The sequence below is a fragment of the Myxocyprinus asiaticus genome, chromosome 10 (genome assembly GCF_019703515.2).
Source record: "Myxocyprinus asiaticus isolate MX2 ecotype Aquarium Trade chromosome 10, UBuf_Myxa_2, whole genome shotgun sequence".
Classification (NCBI taxonomy): Eukaryota; Metazoa; Chordata; class Actinopteri; order Cypriniformes; family Catostomidae; genus Myxocyprinus; species Myxocyprinus asiaticus.
Window position 1 is genome coordinate 39,315,290 of NC_059353.1, and position 22,437 is coordinate 39,337,726.

At 37.6% G+C, this 22,437-nt stretch overlaps 1 protein-coding gene across 1 annotated transcript in view; it reads right to left on the minus strand.

Moving 5' to 3' along the window:
• The window catches only part of erbb4b (erb-b2 receptor tyrosine kinase 4b), a 583,317-nt gene that overhangs the window by 56,118 nt on the left and 504,762 nt on the right, over positions 1 to 22,437 (minus strand). Inside the window, exons 18-20 of the mRNA XM_051707947.1 lie at positions 18,605 to 18,727; positions 18,204 to 18,302; positions 16,184 to 16,369 (exon numbers count right to left, since the gene is read on the minus strand). Of these exons, the coding sequence (XP_051563907.1) occupies positions 16,184 to 16,369; positions 18,204 to 18,302; positions 18,605 to 18,727 (408 nt within the window). The remainder of the gene's footprint in view (positions 1 to 16,183; positions 16,370 to 18,203; positions 18,303 to 18,604; positions 18,728 to 22,437) is intronic.

Consider the following 22,437-nt stretch of genomic DNA (forward strand, 5'->3'; position numbering starts at 1 on the left):
ACCTGCTGGTGACGCCAATCAGCGGACAGATATATAACCCATGTCTTTTGGGGGTGTGTTGAAATACAAAAGTTTTGGTTAAAGGTGCAGAGTCTGGTGTGCGATGTGTTAGGCATTCAGGTATCATTCTGCCCCAGACTCTGTATCTTGGGTGATGGGGTGGTCATTGACATTGAAAGTAGACACATAAACTGTTGGGTCTTAACCAGTGTCATGATCACCAGGCAGATCATTTTGAGGTGCTGGAGGTTGGCTGGAGCGCCCTCTTTTCAGGAGTGGTGCTCGGAGATGGGAAGGGTGGTGGCCTTTGAGGAAATTACATTCAGAGGAATGGGGAGGTATAAAGTGTTTGTGGAGAAATGGGGCAGGTATTTGTCATTTGTGGATGTGTGATTATTGTTGTTGTGTTTATCTGTTTATTTATTTACTTTTTATTTTTTTGTGTATGTGTGTGTCTATGTCATTTGGGACCACTGTTATGTTGTTGGGGTTAGGGTGGGATTGGGAGGGGTAATAGTTGGGGTTAAGTTTGATTCTATGTATATATGTTTTGTCTTATGAGTTACATATATGTGAATCAATAAAAATTGTTAATAAAAAAAAAAATAAAAATAAAAAAACAAGTGAAAAAATCTACCAGTGCTGAAGAAGTAATCCAAAGTATTTAGAATACGTTACTGACCTTGAGTAATCTAATGAAATACATTACAAATTACATTTTACAGCATGTATTCTGTAATCTGTAGTGGAATACATTTCAAAAGTAACCAACCCTGCCAGTAGGGTAGACCATCTAACCACCTTAGGCTGGTTTAAAGGAATAGTTCACCCCAAAATTAAAATTCTCTCAGACTTTACTCACCCTCATGCCATCCCAGATGTGTATGACTTTCTTCTCCAGAACACAAACTGGTATTTTTATAGTAATACCTCAACTGTAGGTGACCAAAATTTTAAAGCTCCAAAAAGTACATTAAGGCAGCATAATGCATATCTTCTGAAACAATCTAATCGATTTTGGGTGAGAATAGACTGAAATACAACTCCTTTTTCACTGTACATCTTGCCATTGCAGTCTCTAAGCATGATCATGATTTCAGGACTTCAAGCTGGTTTACACTTCCTGGTGCTTGACGCATACGCAGAGAGCTAGAAGACACTAGGAAGTGTGATCAGGCTTGACATTTATGATCACCAAGGAGATTGCTGATGTCAAGATTTATAGTGAAAAAGGAGTTACAACCCTTATTCCGAAAAAGTTGGGACAGTATGAAAAATGCTAATAAAAACAAAAAGGAATGACTTATAAATTATATTCACCCTTTGCTATATTGAAAGCACTACAACTACACATTATATGATGTTTTACCTTGTTAGTTTCATTGTTTTTTTTTTTTTTTTTTTTTTCCAGTAATTTCAAATCAGATGATTACAACACACTCCAAAAAAGTTGAGACGGGGCAATTTAAGATAATAACAATTTGACGAGTTGAAATAACAAGGCGATGTGAAACAGGAGATGTTAAACAGGTGAGGCAATCGTGTCATAGTATATAGGGAGCCTCCAAAAACAGCCTAGTCCTTCAAGAGCAAGGATCATTCGAGATTTGTCAATTTGCCAACAGATGCTTCAGCAAATAATCCAGCACTTTGAGAACAATGTTCCCCAAAGACAAATTGAAAAGATTTTGGACATTTCACCCTCTACAGTGCACAATATAGTTAAAAGATTCAAAGAATCTGGTCAAATCTCGGTGCATAAAGGGCAAGGCGAAAACCACTTCTGAATGTGTGTGATCTCCGATCCCTCAGACGTCACTGTCTTAAAAAACGTCATTCATCTGTAATGGATATCATGAACATGGGCTTGGGATTACTTTAGTAACCTTTATTAGTCAACACTGCATCCACAGATGCAAGTTAAGACTTTGCTATGCAAAGCAGAAGCCATACATCAACACTGTCCAGAAGCGCTGCTGACATCTCTTGGCTCGTTGTCATCTTAGATAGAAAATAGAACAGTGGAACTGTGTTTTTTAGTCCAACAAGAAAAACACAGCTGTAGTGTTCTATGGGCCAAAGAGGAAAAGGACCATCCAAGCTGTTATCAGCATCAGGTCCAAAAGCCAGTGTCTGTATGGGCCAGGGGTGTGTCAGTGCCCATGTCATGGGTAACTTGCACATCTGTGAGGGCACCATTAATGCAGACAGATATGTACACATTTTCGAGCAACATATACTGCCATCCAGCACGTCTTTTCCAGGGACGTTCGTGCATTTTCCAGCAGGACCACTTCAAACCACATACTGCCCGGATTACAAGTGCATGGCTGTGTAAGCAGGGAGTGTGGGTGCTAGATTGGCCTGCCTGCAGTTCTGACCTGTCTCCAATTGAGAATGTGTGGTGCATTATGAAGTGCATTAGATGGCAATGAAAACCTCATACAATTGTGCAGCTGAAGACCTGCATAATGGATGAATGGTGGAAAATTCCACTTTCTAATCTTAACAAACTATGTGTCTTCAGTGCCCAAATGCTTAAAAAGTGTTATTAGAAGAAATGGTGATGTTTCACAGTGGTAAACACTCAACTGTCCCAACTTTTTTGGAGCGTGTTGCAATCATCTGATTTGAAATTACTGTACATTCAAAAAATAAAAAATAAAAAATGAAATTCGCAAGGTAAAACATTGTATAATGTGTAGTTGTAGTGCTTTCAATATAGCAAAGGGTGAATATAATTTACAAATCACTCCTTTTTGTTTTTATTAGCATTTTTCATACTGTCCCAATTTTATTGGAATTGGGGTTGTATAATTTGTTTCAGAAGACATGGATTATAACCACTGGAGTCTTATGAATTACTTTTATGAGCTTTTTGGATCTTAAAAATTTTGGTCACAATTCACTTGCATTGTATGGACCTACAGAGCTGAGATATTCTTCTAGAAATCTTCATTGGTAACACTTTACAATAAGGTTCCATTTGTTAACATTAGTTAACATAAACTAACAATGAACAATAATTCTACGGCAATGATAAATCTTGGTTAATGTTAATTTCAACATATAGTAATACAAAAAGAAAAAGGAAAATCAAGGCACACTTCCAGATCAAAAATATTGTAAAAGCCTTTTATGTCAATGGCTATAACAACAGTTAAAAACAATGGAAAACCTACGCGTATCGGCAAAACATTGACAATAAAGGCTTTTACTATATTTTTGATCTGGAATTGTGCCTTGATTTTCCTTTTTGGATTATTATTTCCTCATTCAAGAGCACCTTAATATATTTTTTGAAGAACTTCAGAGCATACAGGATTTTGTTTTTTGAATATAGTAATACATTCTTAAAATCAAAAGTTGCATATGGTAACATTAGTTAATGCACTATGAACTAACATGAACTAACAATAAGCAATTGTATTTTTATTAACTAGCCTCAACAAAAATAATAAATGTTGTAACAAATACACTGTTCATTGTTAGTTCATGATACCAAAAGTAGAAGAAAGAAAGTCATACACATCTGGGATGGCATAAGGGTGAGAAAATGAAGAGAGATTTTTCATTTTTGGGTGAACTATTCCTTTAAGCTGTTTTTGTTTGTTTGTTTTTCAGAAGGGCTAAAAGAGTCAGTGATTCAGTAAAGGGTGGAGGACCAAAGGAGGACATATATGTGTCTGTAATCTGAGACTGACAGTCTTTGAAGTTGGGAAAACAAAAAGACACATAGAGAGATAAACAAGAGCAGAATTACTGACAGGTGAGAGGAAAAGTGAATAACAAAGAACATGGGAACACTAGAAAGCTGGATCACAAATATTGAGTCACAAACCTACTGATTAAATTGAAAATATGCCCTAAAAGTCACCCACTGTTTCTGTCAGAAATCATATTGAACAAAGCAAACATTGAATAAAAGCTGCTGTTTCAAAACCTATTGAGTTTTCTTGATGTTTACTGCCATCATAAGCACCAACCTTCTAAGGGGCCATTATCACAGCACCTGTTCTTGCATTAAAAACAGCTAGCTGAAGCGCACTGAAATTGAACAGACGGAAGAAATGTCTGTCTGGCACAAATGCACATTGACCAATAATTAAAAAATAGCATAATGCATTCTATGTGCCACCCTCTTAGGTATTCTAACCCAAATTAAACATAATAAATGACTAAGGCTGGATTCATGAAACATTTTAAGAAAAAAATGGTAGAAAAAAGAGAATAACTATAAGTTATTATGAGATATTTTTTAATTATTGGGAAGAATTATAAGAAGTTGCCAACAGTCCAGTATTAGCCAGGACGATCTGTACATATTAGCCTGAATAAAGATGCCTAAATTCAAATGCCTATTGACTGTTGTAAAACTCTCTTAATGTTCAGCTTGAGGATGTGACAGCTGTGATTTGGTTGCTTGTCACATGATTGCAGAAATTAGGGAACAAATGACAGGTCCCCATACCCCCTCATTCCTACCACAAATAACCAGACAGTTCCACCAAGGTCAAGGCAATTAAATTTTCCCCATTAGGCAGGCAGTTTTGATATGCAGATAATTGAAAGTGAAGCTCGGCTAAACTGTTGATGTCCCCTCAATTCCAACTCTAAAATTTGTGAGTTGCTCTAGAGTTGTAATAAGTAGTTGCTGAGATGAGACAGGAGACGCTGGATCTAATTGCAGGCTTTTAATGAAGATGATAATAGTGAAACAAACAAACGTAAACTCATACAGCAACAAACAAGAACTGAAAAATAGGGAACAAAACGAGAGGGTATTTATACACACAAGGGCTAATGAGGGAATGGAGAACAGGTGAGAACAATGGGGGACAGATGGCATTGATGAGGGCAGTGCATTCTGGGAAATGTAGTCTGGGGGAAACAGAAGACAGAGGACAAAAACCACTTCAAAATAAGAGTACTTGGAAACAACAGAAACACGCTGTGAGAAGAGTCTGCGGGCCTACCAAGCAGTCCCCGTGTGAGAAAACCTCTATTTTTCTCGAGACCTGTTCTGTCTTCCTCTCCCTCACCTGTTTAAAATTTCATCAGCCCAACATAGAGGGAGAACAACGGTAAGAGAAAGTGAGAGAAAGCAGGAGATGTGAGATGAATTATGCGGAGACAAAATATATTTCAAATGAATATTGGAAAATTTCTGCATGGGTGTCCTTTCAAGTAAATTGTATGGTCTTGGGTTTGAGACGGAGGATGTTTTAACATTTAAAAATGTACATTTTAAATTCAAACAGGGAGTTCCAGGGTCAGGCATTAGTCAGAATGACATATGAATTATGGATTTATTTAGCTAATTAGGTTAAATTGTTCAGGAAATGTGTCAATTCAAGACATATTCAAATGTCTTATTCTTTGGTCAGTTCATAGCTTATAATTAGCACCGTTAGAAGCCAGACAATTGGCATCGCAACTGAAAACCACTGACTATCAAGCACTGATTTAATTGCATCTATTGAAAATTTAATTGCCAGAGCTTCAGGCATGAAGTATGGGTGAACATGATTTCCTCAGATGAAATGGACCATGAAAGGATAATAGGGATAATTGTTGCCTGTTAAGGTATCTGTATCATTGTTGAACTTGATAATAAGAACCTTGTAACCTCAAATAAAATTCCGCCGTGCACTGCTGTCTATCAAGCGTATATATCTACTTTCCCAAATAAAGTCTTTTTTTCTGCTGGCAAAACTATGTGTATGTGAATCATTGGGTTGGTTTTGTGGGGCAATGTTTGGTGATAGAGCATTAAATGTAAGTGAGTGTGAATTTAAAGGGAAAGTTCAAAAATAGAAAAAAATAGAAATGTATGTTGTTCCAAACCCACAAGTCATCATCCAAATTTATCATCCAGTCCAATAATTCTGGATTCTTTGTGCTAGTGTATAAGTAAATATCATGCCTACCAGTTATTTTTTGCTGAAATCTAGCCATGTTCTATCAGTCACACTCGAAGATTAAAAATGTATAGAGGGGCAAGACAAAAAAAAAAAAAAAACTGTCTCTGACATTTCTCTCTGATTCCTTGTCACAAATTGAATTTTGTCAACAAATTAGCATGAAACACAACGAAATAAGAACAGGAGTCCCACACAGCCTGAATCAGAATGAAATGGAGTGACTTTATCCTGTGACAGATAAACACAGATTATGCTTTATTATTTTATGAGTCATTTAAGTTCAGGAGAATCCCAGAAAAAAACACTTATTTACCCAAACATCATAGATAACAATCAGCGTTTGCAATATGTGACTGTGCTTTTTGAATATAAAAAACATCTTAAACCAGTCTAAGATGGTTTGCTGGCATTTGCTGGTCTCCCAGCCTGGTCAGGCTGGTCAGATTGCTGGTTTTGTCAGTTTGCCAACTAAGATCAGCAAACCAGCATTAGTGGGTTTAAGCAGCTTTACCAGGATGGACACTACCATGGTCACAAGGGTTACCCCACCAAGGTCTCATGAAATTTACATGAGCATTGCAACGTTTTTGCAAAACTGAAATTCCGTGCTTCAAAACACGTTTGGCTGCACTTTTACAAGTGAAATGTCCAGCAGTGGCCACCAAAACAGGGTGAAATGAGGCTGCACTCAGACAAGGTTTTTAAGGTGAATTTTAAATGGAGATTTAATAAAACATACCTCCCTAACCCTTAACCAACACTTAACCTTAACTGATAACGTTTTTAAATGCAGAAGCTAAATGAAAAGCACATTTTCTGAAGCAACCATGTCAGTTCTTGTCACTTCAATGTCTCTGTCGTATCACGTGTCAGCTTGAGTTCTTGTCTGGTTTTGAACCACGGGTCCTCCGAGTCCAAAGTCCAGTGCTATATGAGGTGCGCTACCGCACAAGCTAATCAGACTGGAATAAGTGTATATATGTAGGTGGGTCTGTAATATAAGTGTTAAAATGTATAATTTTTCAGAAGATGCATTAGAGTAAAACTGTCTCAATATCATAACATAGCAGGTTCTGAGTAATAAAGAGAAAAATAAGTGTTTATAAAGTCATAATCAGCCATTTAAGTCATGATTTGAGTGAAAGTGTATAAAACACAGTTGATGTAGCACCTCTAGTGTTCAATTCACCTGGAAACTGCAGGGAATTGTACCTGGAGACACGTACAGTATAAGTTTTGAATAAAATTATATAAAGGCACTTTTTCACTATGAGACCAAGTTGAATATGTTAGATGTTGTTGGAGGGTCAATGGAGCTGTTAACGCCCACTTGTGCATTGACTACCATTCTGAATGTTTATGTGAATGATTATGTAAATGAAGCTGATGGCAAAAAATCTGCTATTGGGATGGCAGCCTTAATGAGTGTTTAAGCATGTTTGAATATTTTCTGTGTGTCGTTTGCCTGCGTTGTCACTTTCCATGTGTCACAGTCTGTTTCCTTAACAATTACACCTCTAAGCTGCTTTCCTAAATGCCACACTGAAAATACAGACTCTTGTGCTGAACATTCACAACACAACAGCCAAATGTGTAATTACTATGTAAATGTTATGGTGCAATGCCTCACAATTAGTATTTGAGAGAAACTTCAGTCTTGCATGGCTGCAGCTGGTTGTCAGCTCCACTCTGTTAATTTGAGAGATGGTGTTACTTTGTACTAATCCACAAGACTTGAAGATGCCTTGAGAAGCTCTCACTTGCTCACAAAGACAAATACTACAAAGACTTTCTCAAAAAAAAAAAAAACAGAATTAATGTCATGGCATACAGTCCTTACTGTGTGAATGGTTGTATTATGCATAAAGAGATCTTATAAGAAGGGATTCCAACTATAAAACACCAGATAGCACCATAGAGAATTGTTTTTTTTTTCCTTTGTGTTAATTATTGATATTACAAACTCCTGTGTTATTCCATTACTGCCATCGTGTACTGTATATGCCTGTATTCAAGACGCAAAACATTTTAAGACTCAGGATTGACAGGCTCTTCAACTATTCTTTCTCTAACTAACTGAGCACCAAGAACATTGAATCACAAAAACCCTAGAGTTCATCAGAGGTGCTTATGGTGGTCGAGAAGGTCATTGATACTGTGTGCACAACTTATGATCAAAACATGTACTTAAGGGCTCCATTTCTTGGCTTTTTAGTTGCTTTTAGTGCCTGCTGCATCCTAATATTGTACCTCCTTATTCAATTTTATCCCTAGGCTGCTATCACGGGGTAAAACATTAATCATGATGATGGAGAAGAGATTTTTGAGAGCCTGCCATTGGGTCTAGCTCCCAAAACTTCTAGCTGCCAATAAATAAATAAATAAACAGTGCTGAATTATTGTGTCTTCATGGTTCACACACTCCATCAAAATGTATTGTGTCTGACTGTGGGACACAGTTTAATTTCTGATTCTGGAAACTTCTGTAGGCTAATTGGCACTTCTGTGAGTCAGTCATTTGGCATTCCACCCCAGTGCAGTTGACAGAGATGTTGAAGAAAGATTGGGAAAAACCATGAAGTGTCCAGTCTCCATCAGTCTACCCACCTGGAGTAGCCAACTCATTGGCTGAAATGTGCTCAAAACACCTCGCCAAACAGCTTTGAAGGTGTCAGTTTGGACAATTCTTTTGTTTCTCAAGAAAGGGCTGGACTGAGTGGAAAATTAAGAGGAAGGGTGCTGTAGACCAATGTAGAGGAGAGCTTGGTTGGGTTTGAAGAAAGCCAATAGTAGAGGCAAGCCAAGGCAACAGGTCTAGCTTTCTATCTAGGACCTTCAGCTGAAGGTGTAGTCCAGAAGTTGGCTTTTAGGTGTGTTGGTTCATTAAAGTCTTGTAATGTACAGACTCTAACTGCCCAACTCCATGTGGATCTATTCAGTTTTCCACATCTCTAGATTCAAGCATATGCTATAAAGTCCATTGTTCCCTGGTTCCATGGTTATGCCTACACTGACCCTTTGCACATCATCCAGAGTTGATCAACATACACAATTTACAATCTTGTTACAGTCTGACTTATGAGCTTTCAGATGCAGTTTTTGGTAAGACCTGGTCTCACACTGTGTTAGAAGAACAAAAGAAGTGTGAGGTGTGTGGTGGGACGGGGGTGCTGAGAAAGCCAAAAATGAGTGCTTCTTTCTAACATTCTAGATGGTAGGATTCTGCTTCTGCTATTCATATCAGAGGTTAGTCAAAAAGAAAAATAGCAAGAGTGTATGGAAGTGTTTTGGGATAAAGGCTGCATACCATGGTGTTAAATTGTGTTAATGTTTAAAAAAAAAAAAAAAAAAAAAGTTTGTTTAAAGGAATTCTAAATGCGCACATGCAAACAGCAGTACGTTTGTCATCTTTTCATTGCAAAGCCTCACCTTTTCTCAAATAAAAAGAGTTTACCACTGGTGATGTTTGGTGATGGTAAACCTGTCAGCTCACAGGGCATAAACATTTTACCTTCATAAATGAAAGGCGTTGGCTTTTGTGGAGTAGGTCATTCATTATACGTATATCTATGATTAGACTTATTCTGTTCCAGACACCTGTGTGTAATTAATTTAGTCAGACAAAGAGGACAAAAAGAACAGACAAAATAATAGAGCATGTGTTTAAATGTGAAGGCAATAAGGAAATGTAAATGCTTGTTTAGTTTAGTGAGCACTCCTGTCAGTCTCATCTCACTGTATTATTAATTTATTAATCTACTCATCGAAATTACTTTCATGCCCGATTATGTCATCAATAATATATTGCATGAAGTGTGTTTCTTCCACTGACATGCCACTGATTCCAAGACAGCCATTAACCTGTTGGCCATAAGGAGACAACCAAGAAAAATAGGCTTGAAGTCTTCTAGGACACGTTTGCCTTGCTCTCTCTCTGGATATTTTTTCCATCCACTCTGTCTCACTATTTCACTATATTCGATCATTCTTTCCCTTTTCTCTTACAACTGAAAATTAATGAAAACTAATGTACAATTAAAAGTATAAATATGGCACTACCCTGCTGAATTAAAAAAAAAAAAAAATAACAATGCTTAGCTGGTTTAAACTGATCTAGCTGGACTTCTAGCCTGCTGGTCTTCAGATCTTATATGCTTCATATATGCCCTCTAAAACCAGCAACCCAGACCAGCCTGACCAGGTTGTGAAACCAGCTAAGACCAGCAAACCAGGCTTTTTTTTCAGCAGGGTAATTAGCACTGGTGAGAAAAGTATCTAGAGAATTGTTTATAGAGGGAACAAATAGCAATTTTTCCATTTATAGACAGCCATCTTACTGTCTGCAGAAACACTCAGCAGTAGAACTGTGTCTCTGTTCTTATTATCGTATATAGAACTATACAAGCTGTCTCAGTCTCAATTTGATTGCGAGAGCACATTTACTGTGTCTGTTCTCTGATTTTTGTACTGTTTTACTTTCCTCCATTTTCTTCATTGTTGTTGTCTTTTTGGCCTCATTAGAAGCAGCCCCTCATAACCAGGTGGCCTCAAAGACACAAACATACACACTCACACAAACACTGTGTACAAGTAAGTGTTTATATGTCAGAGGAGCTGCATGAAGAGGGCACTGCAAAAACAACATGCTGTATGTCTGTAATAAGGTGCTTGTAAATAATGTATATACCACGGGTTTGCTCCATCAATAATGCATGGCCCACAACAAAACATACAGTATATAGAAAAAAATTGTTTTTCTCTTCAAAATGAGCTGGTGTGTCGTATCTGGCCAACTTTGTGCAATGGATTCAAATAAAAATATGTAAAGCAAACAATTTTAGGGACACTAAAGCCCTGTTTCACTAATAAAGATTAAGAATAGTCTACCACTGCAGTTGTTTACCATATGGCTTAATATACTGTATATGTACAGGAAATTGTCTCACCAAAATATCCCTCTATATTTTTCTATAATGCAAAAGTGAAGGTTAGATTAAGGTATTATTTTGAATTCACCAGTTTAACACAGTGAGTATAAGAGGTGACATTTATAAAGCCTTGGCTCATTTTGCCCATTGAATCAGAACAGGGCAGACACAGTTTGTTTTCACTCCCACACTACTGCTTTAGACTGCCTGCTCTTAGAAAGACTTTCATAAAGAGATTGTAAAACAAATATTAACCTTAGATTGTATCAACAGAGGTTAACATTTCTCTAAAGTACTGTGCTAAAAATCTTAATTCTGTAAGGTTAATTTAGAAAGTCATTAATTCGCCATGTCAAACTCGTGAGACTTAGATGGATAGAACACCCGAAAATGAAAATGATCTCATCATTTACTCATCCTCATGCGAACCCAGATGTGTATGACTGTCTTTGTTATGCAGAACACAAACAATAATTTGTAGAAGAATATCTCAGCTCTGTTGGTCCTTACAATGGTGACCAGAACTTTGAAGCTCCAAAAATCACATAAAGGCAGCATAAAAATAATCCATAAGACTCCAGTGGTTAAATCCATATCTTCAGAAGTGATATGATAGATCTGGGTGAGAAACAGATCAATATTTAAATCGTTTTTTTAAATTATAAATCTCCACTTTCATTTCACAATCTTTGGGATAATGAATCTGATGCAACTTCACCAACAAGCAAAGTGCATGGACAGAGCAAATCACAAATGAGGAGAATGAATCCAGCAACTCTTGTAGAGGGGAGAAACTTTATTAAACAGATGCATTTTGGCACACAGGCCTTCATCGGGGTTAAAAAGGTTCAAAGAAAACTTGTGCAGGGCAGTTATTTGAATACAAACAAAGATAAGATCCAACCAATGAAATGGACAGGATAATCATCAGCCACCAATCAGAACACACCAATCTTAATTGTGCCAATTAGGGAATTAATTAGAGAACAAGTCAATAAGAAAACCACATTCGATTGCACGTCATAAAAAAAAAATATATATATATATTTTTTTTTACAAAGAACAGTTATGCACAAGACTTTTAAATACAATTAAATGATTAATGCATTTTAAAGTCAAATACCAAAAATAAATACAAATATATAAAGTATTAAGTCATAGAAATTCTTTTTATGCAAACTCTTCATTCATTCCTAGAGGAGATAAACTTTTTAAATAATAAATCCAAAATGCCTCCCTTTTCTTCCTAAAATGGTCCATGTTACCACCCTTTACAGAGGGTTTTATCTATTCAATGCCCAAAAACAATAGGGACGACATGGAGTGGTTAAATTCCTTAAAGTGCCTAGCTACAGGGCTGGTCAAATCCCTATTCTAATAGCACTTCTATGTTCTGTGATACAGCCTTTGAGGGGGTAAAAGTTTACCGACATAGACTTTATCACATGGGCATCGAATCAAGTAAACAATATGTCAGATCACTTTTATTCTACATGTGATAAAACTATTTACAGTACTGGGCAAAAGTTTTAGGCACTTGTGAAAAATGTTGCATAGTAAGGATGTCTTAAAAAATAATGCCATAAATAGTTTTAATTTATCAATTAACATCATACAAAGTCCAGTAAATATAAAAAAGCTAAATCAATATCTGGTGTGGTTTTTCTTGGTTGTTGGCAGATAGGATGTTCCAAGCTTCTTGGAGAATTCGCCACAGTTCTTCTATCTATTATCTTAATTGCTTCTGTCTCTTCATGTAATCCCAGACTGACTCGATGTTCAATGGGGGGCTCTATGGGGGCAATGCCATCTCTTGCAGAGCGCCCTGTTCTTCTATTCTAATCTTTTCTATTTGCAAAAGTAATGTTTGGGAGTCTAAAATGTATTTTTCCTATTGACACACTAAAGCTGAAGATATAAATAACCATCTTAAGACAAATGTTTTTGTGAAATATCTTAAGTGCCTAAAACTTTTGCACAGTACTATATGTTTAAAATGCTATTGTTCACAGGGTGAGTAAAACTTTTAACATTTTGCGTGTATTGACATTTTAAACAATTTCCACATTTAAAATTTCCAAAAGGATATTTTCCTGTAAGGGTATTTAAGGATGTTTCCATAGGGGTGCAAGCTCTCACCAATTTATCTCTTACGCCTGTTTTACATCGCACGCTGAAGCAGCGCTTGAGCCGAACTGAAGCAGTGTGTCACGACAATTTCACAGTAAACAACGCATGTGCTTTTACACCCGCAGTGTTTCTGCTGCAGAAACTGCTGCACTCTATACAGAAAATAAAGTTATAAAATGGTTATCAGGAGTGAGCTATTGATAAGTGTTACAAGACTGATCATCATGAAATCTTATTTACATGTTGCTGGTGTTATCTAATGCTGTCTTGTAGAATTATTTAATGTAGTGACTGCCAACACAATAAGTTCTGCTCATTTTTAAACATCATTATTTCGTGGAGGGGAGGATGATGAGCCTGAATGTTGTTTCTCACAACAGGACGGTTTGAACACTCGGTTTGGCTCGAACACACTTAATAATATAGCTTAACAATATAGTCAGAAAAAAGTAATTTTGCACAGCATTGAATAGCAATATCTCTTTGTTCAAACACCAGCCAAAACGTTCAAGTGTTGAATATTTCCTCACAAAAAGGATGCACTTCCAATGTGTTAACTCACCATCTTCACCAACAGCCAGGTACTGCATCCCACGTTTTTTCCTTTGTTAATTAATCCTTATAAAAAGTTAAGGGCAATAGAGCACTTTAATACAATTGTCTTTCAATACAAGACTGAGGTAAGTTCTGAATTTACTGACTACACGTGCTGTCGCATGCATTTGTTTACATTTGACAACACTCAGCTGTATATGGGTATTGCTGTTAACCCTTTAGACATGCTCTCAATGTAATAGTATATAAAAGGGTAGTTTTATTTTGTTTGTATAAGCCTATGACTTGTAGTAAAATATTTTAGGATATTTAATATATTTAGGATTTTAGGTTGGGGACAAACTCTTTGATATGGTAGTCCACAAAACTGGATATTCTTTCAGTAAGGCTGCCTATTCCAGAAAATATGGGTCTGCCAGGAGGATTTTCTCGATTTTTGTGTTTTTTTTTTATTATTATTTATTTATTTATTTTTTGGTAAAATGTAAAAAAGGCTTTTAAAGGGTGTTCATTCAATAAAAAACGTGTCACCATTGTGTACACCCTCTTCAAGAAGTAACCGCAGCTCATTAAGAAATTTTACAGTAGGGTCATCATTCAATTTTTCATAAAAGTTTGAATTCTCCAATTGTCTATATACTTCATTCTCATAGTTAATCCTATCCATAACTACAATAGCGTCCCCTTTGTCAGCAGGTGTAATCACAATGGATATATTGTTCTGAAGTTCAGAGAGTGCTGCTTGTTGATTTTTAGATATATTCTTGTAGACACACGTTTTACTTTTTTAATGATTCTGAAACTCTAGTTCTGTCAATGTACAATATGTCTCAATTGAATGGTTTCTATTTTTGGGTGGCATGAATTGACTTTTGACGTAAAATAAGCTCTTATGGGTACAATCGGGAACAAAGTCACTGTTCATAAAAAAGTCCTGTGTGCCGAAACATGTCAGTTTAATAAATATTCTCCCCTCTACAAGTGTTGCTGGATTCATTTTCCTCATTTCACAATCTATCACATTTTGAAAGTGAAAGTGAATGTGGAGATTTATGGTAAAAAACGACTTAAATATTGATCTTTTTATCACCCACACCAAATATTTAGCTTCTGAAGATATGGATTTAACCACTGGAGTCTTATTGATTCTTTTTATGGTGCCTTTATGTGGTTTTCGGAGCTTGAAAGGTCTGGGCACCATTCACTTGCATTGTAAGGACCAACAGAGCTGAGATATTCTTGTAAAAACCTTTGTTTGTGCTCCGCAGAAGAAAGAAAGTCATACACATCTGGAATGGCATGAGGGTAAGTAAATGATGAGATTTATTATTAATTTTTGGGTGAACTATCCCTTTTGAACCCGAGTAATTACTAGATTATTTCTGGCTGCTGAAGGCAGTATATACAATGGAAATATTTATTTACAAATTTTCTCAAAAGTATTAAAATAACCGGAATTGTTAAGAGGAATTGTAATTCCATATAATTCTCATTCCTATTTGCAAATTCCATTTTGTGTTGACTTAATAGTTTTAGATGAAGTATATTATATCACACTGCAGGACTTGACATGTCAGCTATCCACTAGGTGTGACGTAATGCCTGTACAGACTGGTGTATATATTTAAGAGTCTTTTTTGTTCTTCTTTTAAGCATGTTTTGTAAACAACAATTTTTGAACTAGCTGCTCTGTGACTGTTCAGAGATGCACTTAAATCATTATGTTTAAAGCCCCACACCAAATGTCTTTGATCGCATAGAAACAGTCGACATACAGCTCTACATTTCAGAGGTGTCAAAGGTTTCGCTCTCGAGTGACACAAAGCAAAGCTTGCAGTTACAATGTGAAGTTCAGATCAGAGAGAGTATGCGTGCAGCGCTGCTTATCTATCTCAGCAGCATTTGAGGTGCTGTTACTTTGAGATCATAAGCATGCACTCCAAACAGAAAGGAAGAAATAAAGCACCATTGGTGTGGGAGTTGGATAAACAGAGCGGTACAGACAGCAGACAAGGTTGGGGGTCCAATATAAAAAATATCTGGCAAAATGAGGCTCTCTGTATGACTGAGAGGAAGAGAGGGTAAGCGAGAATCTAAACAAAATATTTAAATGCAAGTTCAGACCCCAGATATAACCATACACATCTGCACATAATTTTTTACCAAATGTACTAGTTTGCATCTAAAGAAACAAGTAGTTCTTTTGACAAATATGTTTATGTTTAAAATGTGCACACTCACATGACACATATACAGTGGTGTGAAAAAGTGTTTGCCCCCTTCCTGATTTCTTATTTTTTTGCATCTTTGTCACACTTAAATGTTTCAGATCATCAAACAAGTTTAAATATTAGTCAAAGACAACACAAGTAAACACAAAATGCAGTTATCTTTGACTAATATTTAAACTTGTTTGATGATCTGAAACATTTAAGTGTGACAAACATGCAAAAAAATAAGAAATCAGGAAGGGGGCAAACACTTTTTCACACCACTGTATGTCTGGTCTCCCCTCATGCTGAGATCATGCTGAGTTTATCTCCTTTTTTGTAGCTTTAATATTTTTTAGCAGCCAATGCAGTGCAATGTTCAGACTCTTAATTTCTCGGAATCTCCTGTATTCAGTCAGGATTAACAAAGTCTTACCTTGGCGATCTGAACACACCAGTTGAGCAGTAACTGGGAGCCAATGTTGTCCTTGTGCTCATGCACGTAGTCCAGCAGACAGCCATGGGGCATGAGCTGGGTGACCAGCTGGATGGTGGGGCTCAGGCACACGCCCAACAGACGGACCAGGTGAGGATGTTCCATGCTGGCCATGATCAGAGCCTCCTGGAGGAAAATAACTGGGACTCAGACCATGGAAAATCATAAACACCACTCAATGTTCAGTAATGTTCCGTAATGAGTTCATAAAAAGTGCAAAAATAAATTATCTATATACAGACGGCATCTTCTGAAACCCAAGTTAAAACAGTTACAGTGCATAACTTATTGGACTATAAATAGTGTATGTTCAATTGAATAATAATGTGTTATATTAAAAAAAAAATTAAAGGACATTTAAATTGAAGATTCATCTACTGTATGAAACAGCCCTTTAGACCTGTAATCAGTGAATGGTGCACTATAATGGCCACATACACACTGCAAAGCTTTGAGAGTGACACACGCATTTAAATACAGGATTAAAGTCTCTACATTATCAGCCTTGTGTGTACAGAATTCAGTTTGATTCTGGGCACACTACATAGATTTAATGTAAATACAGATTTGTTTTGTGAGTGAATATGTTTGCAGAATGTGTTTGTCACTCCTTTATATAACAAACTGGATTAAGCACTCACAAGAGTGACAACAGTATTTAGCTGAAATGTGAATGTGGCAAATGAGTAGTGCAAAATGGGTCTTGGATTTATTCTCTCTGTTGTACAACACTTGCATAATCTAGTCTTCATACAGAGCCTAGGATCTATGAGAAGGTTTTATGGGCCTTAAATCAGGCTTAATACTCATAGAGAAAAGCAAAAACACTGCAAACTTGCATCATAAAGATTACCATCTATAATACTCTGTCTTAAAGCGGTTTGGTCTACATACGTGTGTAAGTTGGTGTGTGTGCACTTGCATGAAAAACACAGTATATTTTGTATAATTATCAAAGTGCACACAAGGAGTGGCACCAATCTAATCAAAAGTTGAAATGTGTTTTAAGCATCTTTAACAGCTGAACCGATCCTGTGAGAATGATCACAATTTATATTGAACATACACTGTATTTAAATTTGGCAAAAAAAAAAAAAAAAAGTGTAAAGTTATCAGGGAACAAGACAAAGACAGCAAAACAGAATGTAAATGTAATATTCCCCAAACCTCAGGCCATAAGGTTATATCACCGCAATAAATGATGCCTCAGCCATTATTATGATTTCTGGCTTCGGAGGGATACTTTCACAATTGTTTGAACATTTTAAAAACTAAAACAGTCTGTAACACACATCCTATATCCCCAAACACACAAACCCATTATCTAGGCACTACATAAAATTACACACTTGACAGTTATATAATGAGTATTCAGGCTCATGCTATTCTCCAGCTGCTGAGATGATTGCGTGCATGCACGCTGCTTGCCCAATCAGCAGTTGAGGCCAACGTCCACATGTCTGATCTGCCTGCACGTGCTTCTCTGGTTTGAGCGCAGTGTACTCTCCAACACACCCGTCCAAGAAAGTTCTGAGAATCTTCCTCACACTCACTGTCTGAATATGCATACTTACTTGCTACAGAGTACACAAATGTAGTATGTCAAATGAGTAGGGTGTTCAAATACATACACATGTATGTCTGCTCTCTGAAGAAGTCACTGAAGACAGACGCATGTGGGAATAACATCAAAACGGACAGTCATTTACATGAATATACATCCCCGAATAACACACACACATGCACAAAAATAACTTGTTTTAGATTGCACTAACTCAATAAGGGTGTTAAAGGGCCTTTGGTGAGTGTTTCATTGTTCTTGCATCATCTGAGAGGATGAGCCAATTTGAGGTTTATATAAATTTGTTTCCTTTTGAACTTCGAAAGAGTTAAATATTCACTGAGTGGATGCTGAAAAAAAACAAACATAAATAAGAGCTGCAAGCCTTCTGATACTCACATCCATGAACTCTACGTTAGCTTTGGGGCCCGTAGCCTCGTTCAAGATCTTTATGGCCACAGGAATCTTCACAGTCTCACCCTCAGGTACCCAGATGCCCTGAGATAAAAAAGAAAGAGATTTCTTAAAGCTGACAACAAGTATTATGGAAAACTGCACTGATAAACCTGATGTTTAACTAAGTGAAAATGTGAGTGCATTTCCCTGTGCAAAACTCGCTGTCATAGGTTCTATCTTTCTTCAATAAGCCGCATAATTTGAGGAATCATACGTGTCCATGGGCCTTACTAAATATTTAAACCACATCTAACTGTTGTTTATAATATATCTCTAATCTGTTTGTTTCTCTACCATGATTTAGCTTCCTCCCTATGTCTCTCTGATAAGACTGAAGTGATTACCTTGTAGACGGTACCGAAGGCCCCAGCTCCCAGGATCTTTACTCTTTTTAGCTCGGTCTCTTTCAGAATGCGCAGCTGGGCCTGGTTAGGGGCAGCACCACTGGGTGTCAGAGGCTCCACCAACTGTGACATATGAAAATAAAGTTGGGAGACTCTGTCAGTGATGCTGCAAATCTAGTACAATCAATCTGGACAATCAATAAATGTTGGGCCCTCAACTCAAATAAATTGCAGATCATACACCATAGTTTATCAATTCCCTTTAATTTATTTAGTCTTTATGTGCCATTATGTAGTGCATATCAGAGTGAGGGAGTCCAATCAATAAATAAATTTTAAAAAACCTGGCGATCAAGGAACTATTGAAATGTGAGAGAGGGACAGAGATAAGAGGAAAGCAAAGAGAGAAGATACAGGAACAAAGGCAGAGAAATAGAGAAGGTTAGCCTGATAAAAATATGAAGAGAGAAAGTGTGTGTGGGAGAGAGACTGTGTGTGAGAGAAAGCGAGGGAGAGAGCATAAATCAGCAGTTCTATCGACCCTTTGCGGCATCCCTCGGCTCATCACAGCCGCCTGATTAAAAAACAATAGCAGTTCTTCATTTAAATGGAATTGTAAATCATGGGCCTGGACACTGGAAGGCGAAGGAAAGTCAGTGGAGGGGCTTTTCACGAGCAGTGATACAGGGAGCTGTCCGCTCCAACTGGTGCTGAAACACAGATCAGGAGCTGTCCACTCTACTCTTAAGTTGCTGAAAAACCTGGGCAACATAACCTAATGTAAATGTTTAATAATTATAATAATAATAGTAATAATAATAATATATAAGAAAAAAAGATTTTACTATACTACCATTAATACATATAAAAGTAGCTCAAAGTGCTTTATAGATCAGAATATATATATAAAAATTAATAGTAAATATAAAACAATAAAAATGACAATAATGACAATAAAAACATAACATTTATTGAAAAAATCATATATATATATATATATATATATATATATATATATATATATATATATATATAAGTATACAGTGTGGCCACCAGCTGCATTAAGTACTACAGTGCATCTCTTCCTCATGGACTGCACCAGATTTGCCAGTTCTTGCTGTGAGATGTTACCCCACTCTTCCACTAAGGCACTTCAAGTTCCCAGACATTTCTGCAGGAAGGGCACCACATGAGGGAGGAGGATGTCTTCCCTGTAACGCACAGCGTTGAGATTGCCTGCAATGACAACAAGCTCAGTCCGAGGATGCTGTGACACACGCCCCAGACCATGACGGACCCTCCACCTCCAAATCGATCCCGCTCCAGAGTACAGGCCTCGGTCAACACTAATTCCTTCGATGATAAACATGAGTCCGACCATCACCCCTGGTGAGACAAAACCGTGACTCGTCAGTGAAGAGCACTTTTTGCCAGTCCTGTCTGGTCCAGCGAAGGTGGGTTTGTGCCCATAGGCGACGTTGTTGCCGGTGATGTCTGGTAAGGACCTGCCTTACAAAAGGCCTACAAGCCCTCGGTCCAGCCTCTCTCAGCCTATTGCGGACAGTCTGAGCACTGATGGAGGGATTGTGCATTCCTGGTTTAACTCGGGCAGACTGCGAGGACGATCAGCTGTCCTTCCTGTCTCCCTGTAACGTTGTCTTAGGCGTCTCACAGTACGGACATTGCAATTTATTGCCCTGGCCACATCTGCAGTCCTCATGCCTCTATGCAGCACGCCTAAGGCATGATCATGCAGATGAGCAGGGACCCCGGGCATCTTTCTTTTGGTGTTTTTCAGAGTCAGTAGAAAGGTCTCTTTAGTGTCCTAAGTTTTTATAACTGTGACCTTAATTGCCTACCATCTGTAAGCTGTTAGTGTCTTAACAGCCGTTCCACAGGTGCATGTTCATTAATTGTTTATGGTTCATTTAACAAGCATGGAAAACATTGTTTAAACTCTTTACAATAAAGATCTGTAAAGATATTTGGATTTTTACTAAATTATCTTTAAAATACAGTGTCCTGAAAAAGGGATGTTTCTTTTTTTTGCATATACATATATAAATACACTACCGGTCAAAAGTTTTGAAACACTTGACTGAAATGTTTCTCATGATCTTAAAAATCTTTTGATCTGAAGGCGTATGCTTAAATATTTGAAATGAGTTTTGTAGACAAAAATATATTTGTGCCACCATATTAATTTATTTCATTATAAAACAAAAATGTAATAAAAAAAAAAAAGGTTTTTGAAATTGATGACTTGGACCAAATAATAAAGAAAAGCAGCCAATAAGTGCCTGACATAGATGGGAACTCCTTCAATACTGTTTAAAAAGCATCCCAGGGTGATACCTCAAGAAGTTGGTTGAGAAAATGTCAAGAGTATGTTTCTGCAAATTCTAGGCAAAGGCTGACTACTTTGAAGATGCTAAAATATCACACAGTTTTTATTGATTTTGGATTTTGTTTAGTCACAACATAATTCCCATAGTTCCATTTATGTTATTCCATAGTTTTGATGACTTTACTATTATTCTAAAATGTGATAAAAAATTATAATAAAGAATAAGTGTTTCAAAACTTTGGACCGGTAGTGTATATATATATATATATATATATATAATACAGACACCATATATATACCGATGAACCAAAACATTATAACCACTCATAGTTGAAGCGAATAACATTAATCATCTCCTAACAAGGCCACATGTCAAGGTCTGGGTAAATTATATGGCGAGATCTGAGTGACTTTGTCTATGGCCAAATTGTTATGGCCAGACGACTGGGTCAGAGCATCTCTGAAATGGCAAGGCTTGTGGGGTGCTCCTGGTCAGCAGTGGTGAGGACCTACTGACAGTGGTCCGAGGAGGGATAAACCACAAACCGGCGACAGGGTGTTGGGCGCCCAAGGCACATTGATGCACGAGGGCAACAAAGCCTATCCCACCTGGTCCGAACCAACAGAAGGTCTACTGTGGCACAAGTCACAGAAAATTGTAATGATGGTTAAGGGAAGAAAGTGTCACAACACACAGTGCATCGCACCCTGCTGCGTATGGGGCTGTGTAGCCGCAGACCGGTCAGAGTGCCCATGATGACCCCTGTCCACCATCGAAAGCGCCTACAATGGGCAATGAGTCCCGTTTTCTTTTACATCATGTGGACGGCCATGTATGTGTTTGCCGTTTACCTGGGGAAGTGATGGCACCAGGATGCACTGTGGGAAGACGACAAGCCGGTGGAGGGAGTGTGATGTTCTGGGCAATGTTCTGCTGGGAAACACTGGGTCTGGCCCTTCATGTGGATGTCAATTTGACATGTGCCACCTACCTAAACAACATTGCAGACCAGGTAAACCCCTTCATGGCATTGGTATTCCCTGGTGGCAGTGGCCTCTTTCAGCAGGATATTGCACCCTTCCAAACTGTACACATTGATCGGGAATGGTTTGAAGAACATGATGAAGAGTTCCCTGGCCTCCAAATTCCCCAGATTTCAATCCAATTGAGCATCTGGGGAGTGTGCTGGACCAACAGGTCTGATCCACGGTAGCTCCACCTCACAACTTGCAAGACTTGAAGGATCTGCTGCTAATGTCTTGGTGCTAGATATCACAGGACACCATCAGGGGCTTTACAGAGTCCATGCCTCTGTGAGTCAGCACTGTTTCGGCGGCACGTGGAGGACCAACAGCAAATTAGGCATAATGTTTTGGCTAATCAGTGTGTGTATCCTGTTTATCCTAAGAAATAACTTCAACTAACTATGTCAGTTCCCCTTAAGTTCACACAGGTGTCCTAACAGAGTCACCACAGGAGTAGTAC